Source organism: Zingiber officinale, chromosome 10A (genome assembly GCF_018446385.1).
Source record: "Zingiber officinale cultivar Zhangliang chromosome 10A, Zo_v1.1, whole genome shotgun sequence".
NCBI classification, from domain to species: domain Eukaryota; kingdom Viridiplantae; phylum Streptophyta; class Magnoliopsida; order Zingiberales; family Zingiberaceae; genus Zingiber; species Zingiber officinale.
Window position 1 is genome coordinate 19,859,850 of NC_056004.1, and position 7,663 is coordinate 19,867,512.

The window sequence follows — 7,663 nt, forward strand, 5'->3', positions numbered from 1 at the left end:
GAGAGCTCTCTCTGTCTCTCACACGCACCAGCACTCGCTTACCTTTCGTTCTTTTCCTTTCAACCTAGTGTTGAGTTGACCGTCAAAGGGGCCATGTCAACCTTTCGTTCTAGAGTCTAAGGATTAAAAGCTTGTTCAAAATGTCCTTTCCCTTCATGTCAGTAAATAAAATGTTCTTGTATTCGACAATCTCTTTTTACAATTGTTCAACAAATTCATGTCAAAAGAAAAGGAAAGAAAAAAGGTAGCCACAAAAACTACGTTGTGGCACAGCTGTGTGCTAAATACATACATAAAACAGCTAGCCTCAAAGTCTTCCCTTCTGTCAAGACATGCAAACGGTCAGAGTCAGAGAGCAGCTTTTCCCGGGCGATAGCAGAGCGTCTCCTCCCATATCATCTCTCTGATCTTGTCTTCCCCGAGATCATCATCGAAGCCAAGATCAATGGGGCCCTTGGCAGCGGGGTCGAGCAGAGGGTCATACAACTGAGCCATATAAGGGTGCTTTAATGCCTCCGTAGCATTGATTCTCTTTGCCGGATTAAAAACGAGCAGCTTCTTCAGCAAGTCGACGGCCAGTGGATTGGCATCGGGGAACATACTGGCGAAGGGAACGCCTGGACTATCCGGGAGCGAGTCGATGTAGTCTCGAATTGGCTGGTAAGTGACGAAGTCGAAATCATCAGCATCATGGTTAACGCCGAGAGTGTTGAGAATGAGCTCGAGCTGGTGGGCACTGTCAGTGCCCGGAAAGAGAGGTTTGCGCCCGAGTATCGCAGCGAAGATGCATCCAACTGACCACATATCAATGGCAGCGTCGTAGCTATCAGAGCAAACGAGCAACTCCGGCGCACGATACCAACGCGTGACGACGTAGCCGTTCATTCCTTCACCCCTCGGACTTTTAGTGCGAGCCAGTCCGAAATCGCCAATCTTAAGTTCACAATCACTGTTGACCAGAAGGTTCCCTGGCTTCAAGTCCCTGTGAATTACGTTCGCCGAGTGGAGATACTTCAGTCCTCGAAGCAACTGCATGCACAAATAATAATTAAATTCATTGTACCTTAGGCAACATGCATGTAATTAATATTGAATGTGATTCTTCTACTTTAATTTCGTTGTTATATAATTCATACCTGAAAAATGAAGCATTGACACTGTTCGTCGGAAAGTGGCTGAGGTGATCTGATGATTCGCTCCAGATCAGTATCCATGAGCTCAAAGACAAGATAAACGTCGACGAATGATCTCTTGGTGGAAGGCAGCATGATATCCTTCATCTCAATGACGTTTTCGTGCTTGATTTTCCCCAAAAGCTTCATCTCCCGAAGAGTCCTCAGCGCATCGATGCGATCTTCGAAGACATTCCTTATTTTCTTAATGGCGACTTTCTCGCTTGTTTCGCGGTTGATGGATGAGCAAACGACGCCATAAGCGCCTTCTCCAAGGAGCTTCATAGGCGCATACTTGGCATCGATCTCGAAAAGTGTGTTTGAGATGGTGTAAGATCTCATTTCTTCTTTGTTCCCGAAATCGGCGGGGAGATTATTTGAAAGCATAGCCATGGCCTGTAATCCAATTAAAACAACAAAATATTAGCAGAAATTAAGTCAGAGATTAGGGTTTTCAAGAATATATATAATTAAAGTCGAACGACTTTAATTCAAGTCATAGATATAATTAAAGTCGAACGACTAGGGTTTTCAAGAATATATACCAAGAACACCAAGAAATAACAGAACAAGAACACGTGATGATCCAAGAACTGGATTATTCTTTTCTTTTTAACATTCGTTGCGTTCTCTGGATCTCTTTTTACATATGCCTTTCCAAAGAACGGAACAAGAAACATGATCGATGATGGGGAGGATCAAGAATACGATTGAAACGCTCAAATCGCATGTTTCTTTAACTAGTAACGCACACACATCTGTCTCATGGCAAGGAGAGTAGTCGACTTACTGGTTACGGCGGCTGCGAGTCGTCGGGATGGTCCGACCGTGGGCAGGAAGACAAGTGGAACGGCGGCGGCGGCGGCGATGGAGTCGAATGGATTCGATTGCATGTGTTTAAATAGGCTTCGTTTCCGAACTCCACTTTCAGTGACCGCGACATTTTTTAAATTTTATAATTTTTTTATTAACTTTTTTTTTGTACTTTTAAATTTTTTTAAATTTTTTTTTAAAAAAATTACATAGATAAATTTAGGAGATTATAAAATGAATTTTTTCAAATGAGTTTTTAGGGTCATCATTTTTATATGAAATACTTAATTAAATAATTAAGTTTATTTATTGATTTGGTTCAGTTAAATTTAGTTTGATTAAAAATTTATTATTATTTACTTTAATGTAGGATTTAAGGTTTAAAATTACGGCGCGCCTTTCCTTTGGTAATGATTGTAAATTAAATATTCTTTATAAGCTATATATTAGTAGAGATTCAAATTCATTTAATTACTCTAATTTTTTCTATATTTATAATGCAAATTTAAACTATAAAATTTTAATTATTTTTAATAAAAAAATATTTATAACCCTATATTATGGATGAATAACTCGTAATGAGAATCAATGCTAAATTTACAATTGAATAATAAAAAATTAATATATATGAATTTTATTGATATGGACTTTTATTAATTATAAAGTAATATGATAATTAATTTTATAATAAAATTGACACATTAAATATCATTTTAAACTTCATATGTTAAAAAAACATGATTTCAATTTTAATTTTGAATCACATTTACTTCGTGATAAGTCACTAAACAAAATTTATAATATTGAAATAATAAATTTGAATAAGTTAAACCACTTTTCCCTCTACACTTTTAACATTTTCTCAAGGTTTGAAATTTCGCCATGGTAAACCATCTACGAATATGAGCTCCCCACACCGCGGAGCTCCACCGAGCCAACACGATTGTCTCCGTTCTTTCGAGACCCCGCCTCACCTCGGCCATCGCTCCCCACCGCCGACCCACCGGCCAATTCTCCGCGCCCCACCACGACGTCGCCGCTGCCTCCACCCTCCCTCCTCCCTTAGTCTTATGATGAGGTCACTGACCACTACGTCGTTCTGTGCCTACCTTCTGACAAAGAAGGTGCAAAGCTGACCTTAAAGTAGATCGAGAAGGCCTATTGTAGTCGGTCTCAGATCTGCCATCCAAACAAACGACCTGACTACCCCCAACGTTACCGTCGGATCACTATCTATAAACGTTCAACTAATCCTTGGTCGTTTTTCTATGTTGGGTTGGTGCTGGTGATGTTGATCATGTACACCTGATCATCGGCGCAACTCTTTGCCCACACGAAGAGCAGGGATGCATTGTGCTGCTATTCGGTCATCGCGTTGGCCTCCGCCTCCGCTGGAGACGCTAGAAATCCCTACAAGCCATCGTGAGCAGACGCTCCTGTTGTCCTCGCGTGCTCACGCTGTAACCGTCCCTACTCATTCGCGTGGGCTCTCTTCCCTTTGTTTTCGTCGCCACCGACCAGTGGCCTCGCCGCTGTCACGATTATTAAGGTAATTAAAATAATCGTGCATTTGATTAATTAGTTTCATGATAGGCAATTAATCTGATAATTAGTTTTAGAACATGTTTAAGGGTTGATAATTAATTAGTAGTGGATTAATTAATGAATCAGTTGGTTATTAACAAGTATAGATTGATTAATTGCCCAATAAAATTATTAGCAGATTTAATTAATGGGATTAAGTAAATAATTGATTATGAATTTATTCACTCGTTAGCTTGATGATTAAGTAACGTTATGTAATTAATAGTGATTAATTACATATGTGACGAGTGATTTAATTTGAGTAGTCTGGACTAATTAATGATTAACCAATAGATTAATTTATTGCTAGATTAAATTAAGAGATGGATTGATTAATAGATAAATTCAGGTTATTACTCAATATACTTAATTAGTTAGTAAGTAATTACTTAGCTATGCTGTTAATGTTTAATTAATTAATTGGTTTAATAACTGAATAAGTAATTTATATTAATCCGAATTAATAGGTTAATAATTAATTAATCAGAATTAATTGGTGTACTATTATATTGGTTAATTAATTGATATAAAGGTTGGTAATTGACTAATTAGAAAACATTTTGATTAATATTGATTTATTAATATGAATTAATTAGTAAATCAATTAATTAAGTGGATTAATAATGAGTTAATAAACAAGTTGGTAAACCACTTTGACTTTATTACTAGAATTACTCTGGTACTTAGTTTGAGATTTGTTTATGATACTTGTAGGATTTAAGTTTGATGCAGACGAAGATAGGACAAATAACTATTAAGGTAGATAGTTTATGCTTTAACTTATATAGTATCTTTGATCTTTGTGTATGATTTTGTTATTTATATTGATTGTGTATCTATTCTATATATGTTTCTTTTTGAACTTAATCTTTTATTGTTTAATCTTATATTTTAATCTATTTGATATCCATGTAGTTCCGTTTGTTATTCATGCTACTTATTGCTATTTATACTTGTGTCTTATACCAATATCATAACGTAGGATATCGAGTATCCTACTAGACACTTGTTTGCTATTTAAGCTCAAGCCTATACATTAGTAAGATCGTACCGTAGTGTAGGATATCGAGTATCCTACTAGACCTTTATTTGTTCTTTAGCTCATGCCTATAAATTAGTAAGATCATACTGTAATATAGGATATCGAATATCCTACTAGACTTTTGTTGTTATTTAGGCTCATGTCTATATACTAGTGAGGTTAGATTGAAGTGTGGTTATAAAGTGTCATATTGGATGTGATTATTCAATTATGTTTATCATTACATTATTATATCCTGTCGACCATTATCTCACATTCATGGCTGAGAAAGTCATCAACGATCATGATACAAACGACTGTCGACAAGATATTCGTGGTAGCAAGTTCGCATACAGTGTGTAGCTAGATAGCTACGTATATACCCTGTCTGTCCATGAGATTTTACATGGTAGCGAGTTCGCCCGCAAATAGTGATTATTTACTTACCCTGACTACTATGGGACTATCCGTGGCAGAACGTTTCTCCTGCAGTCGGTGCTTGTTATATACTTGCTATATGTCGGTTATGTATTTGTTCGTGCAGGGTTGGATGTACTATATGCACTCTTGAATTATTAGTTATACTTGGTTGATCAGCTTAGTGGGTAGTTCCTGCTTTGACTTCTTTAATTTCTTTGATCTCAGTGTATGATTATTTATTATCGTTTATTGAGTAGACAACATATACTATTTCCTTTGATGCCCTTACACTAGTAGTATCATGCACTATTTGTCTTATACTTACTGAGTATTTTGTATTTACTACCCCTTGCTTTTTCTTTTATTTCTAAGTTAGCATGTATAAGATATGTCGTGTTGCTTAGAGGTCTTGGCTGCCAGCCCCACTCGAGTTCAGAATTCTATTCAAATTATTTGGGTTATTTTTCACTGTTTGTATTTACAATTTTCTTTCTATATCGAATGTTTGAGTGTTGGTTTATCTTTTTTAGTTAGTATGTTTACATCTTCATGCATACATATACACATAAGATTTTATGCGTTTAGGGATTTTATATCACATTGGTATTTGTATCGGTTTTAATTAGTTTGATATCGATTATTTCCTATATTATCACTAGGGGTATCATCCATTTTGGCAAACAAGTATACCCTTGGGGCTTAACACATATAGACCATATCCTAAACCAAGTAGGTATAAGACTAGTGAAAAGAATAAGACACGACTCACTAAAGCTGCTGAAAGGTTCATAAGTAGTTTTGGAATAAACCGTTGATTTTTCGATCAATCGGAGATCATGATATACTACTTGATGTGACTCATGATCGATCCATAATTAATGATTAATTATGGGAAATCAACATAACCGGAAATATATTGGGTCACACACATTATAAGTGTATCTAAAGGACTCAAAACGAGTTTAAGTAATGGATTCTCACATCAAGAGAGATTGACTCTGGTTGAACTAGACGAAGGGTAAATATGGAATATATTTTGTCAGAATAGAAGCGCGGATGAGCCACATCTTTTGAAGATGAGTTAGACCGTATTTAGTTTAATTATAAACTAAATTGCTTTAGTTTTAATTAAAAGAGTTTTAGTTTGGTCTTGAACTAAACTTATAGCTAATGGTATGGATTGTGCCATGGTATGGATTGAGAGTTAATGGATACGTGTTTTTGGACTCACTCATCTAACCCATTAAGAGATCTATATTGGTGCAATCGACCTTTAGATTTTTGATATTTGTTTAATAATATGTTTAATGCAACTTGGTCAAGGTTGACCTTGTCAGGTGTGTACTCTACCGAATGACTACAAGGGTAATGAGAAGTCTTAGAAGAGTGAACTTCAAACAAAGTGAAAGGCTCTAGTGAGTGAAGCTAGAGAGTGGAAAGTTCTAGTGAGTGAAACTAGACCCTAGTGAGTGAAACCAGGTGGTGAAAGTTCTAGTGAGTGAAACTATGCACTAGTGAGTGAAGCCAAGCGGTGAAAGTCCTGGTAAGTGAAGCCAAATAGTGAAAGTCCTAGTGAGTGAAACTTAGCCCTAGTGACTGAAGCTAGGAGAATATTTTGGAGGAGTGAACTCCAAGCAAGTTTAATCGGTCGATCAGACTAGCGTATTTTGGTAAACCCTAAGCATAGTTTTACCAATACTATTTTGTATTAGTATTATTGTTATGCTAATTTAATATTACAAGAAAAATTTTAATGGATCGACAATTAGACACTGAGTGGAGAAAGTTCAAACAGGTTTAGAGGACCAAATATTTAGCAAGTGAGTTGAGATAAGCTCCTAAAGTGAGTGTAATGAGGTCGTGTCTTATTAGGGACAAACCTTAAGTGCTAATCCAACTAAAGAAATCAGAAAATTTCTATGTTGAGATCTAGATAGTCTTAACTATCTTTATTATGCATATATTTATTCTAACCTTGTTTTGCAAGGCAAATGCTGTATTTGTTCTAATCTTGTTTTGCAGGATAAAATGTTCTAACTCGATTTTATAAGTGTTCCATTGACAGAAAGCAAGGTTCAATCGACATATCCATAAATTGTTTAGTCGACGGAACAGAGTGTTCAGTCGACGAATAAGGCTGATCCAACGGATCAAATCAGAGCATATAAGGAAAGCAAGGTTTAGCTGTCGGATTAGGTCGTTCAGTCGATGGAATAACTTGATTTACAGGATCTGATGAACTGGATTGAAGTAAACAAGGAAGGATAGAGGTCCCATTGACAGATCAAGTGTATCAGTCAATGTAACAACTTGATTTTCGGTATTATACAAATTGGATCACAACACACAAGGAAATATTAGAGGTATGTCGACGAATAGATCATTCAGTCGATAGAAAGGATCAATCGACGGAATAATTTTTTCATCAACTGAACTAGGGTTATAAAAGAAGGACTCGGGATCCAAGTTGTTCATCACTTCTTTGATCAAGTCATTTGTTATTGTGCTTAATTCTGCTACACATGCAAGCTCTGCTCCTACGACACAGAAAAGCTTACCGACAACCTACACCTCTTGTTACTTCATTCGTTGTCAGTATAACTGTATTTAAATTCCATTATACTTGTACTTGTGTTATCATTCATATAGTAAA

General features: G+C 36.2%; 1 protein-coding gene across 1 annotated transcript; it reads right to left on the reverse strand.

Annotated features, from left to right (window-relative positions):
- Positions 1–348: 348 nt before the first annotated feature.
- Positions 349–1,565, reverse strand: LOC122026492 (mitogen-activated protein kinase 4-like). Its single transcript, XM_042585233.1, has 2 exons — positions 1,137–1,565; positions 349–1,029 (listed from the first exon to the last, which is right to left on the reverse strand). The coding sequence occupies exons 1-2, from the start codon at positions 1,563–1,565 to the stop codon at positions 349–351; spliced, it is 1,110 nt and encodes a 369-aa protein (XP_042441167.1).
- Positions 1,566–7,663: the final 6,098 nt, after the last annotated feature.

Coding starts and splice junctions, on each gene's coding strand:
- LOC122026492 (XM_042585233.1), bottom strand. CDS start 1,565: ATGGCTATGCTTTCAAATAATCTCCCCGCCGATTTCGGGAACAAAGAA. Junction 1,030..1,136: donor GTCAATGCTTCATTTTTCAG/GTATGAATTATA, acceptor TTGTGCATGCAG/TTGCTTCGAGGACTGAAGTA.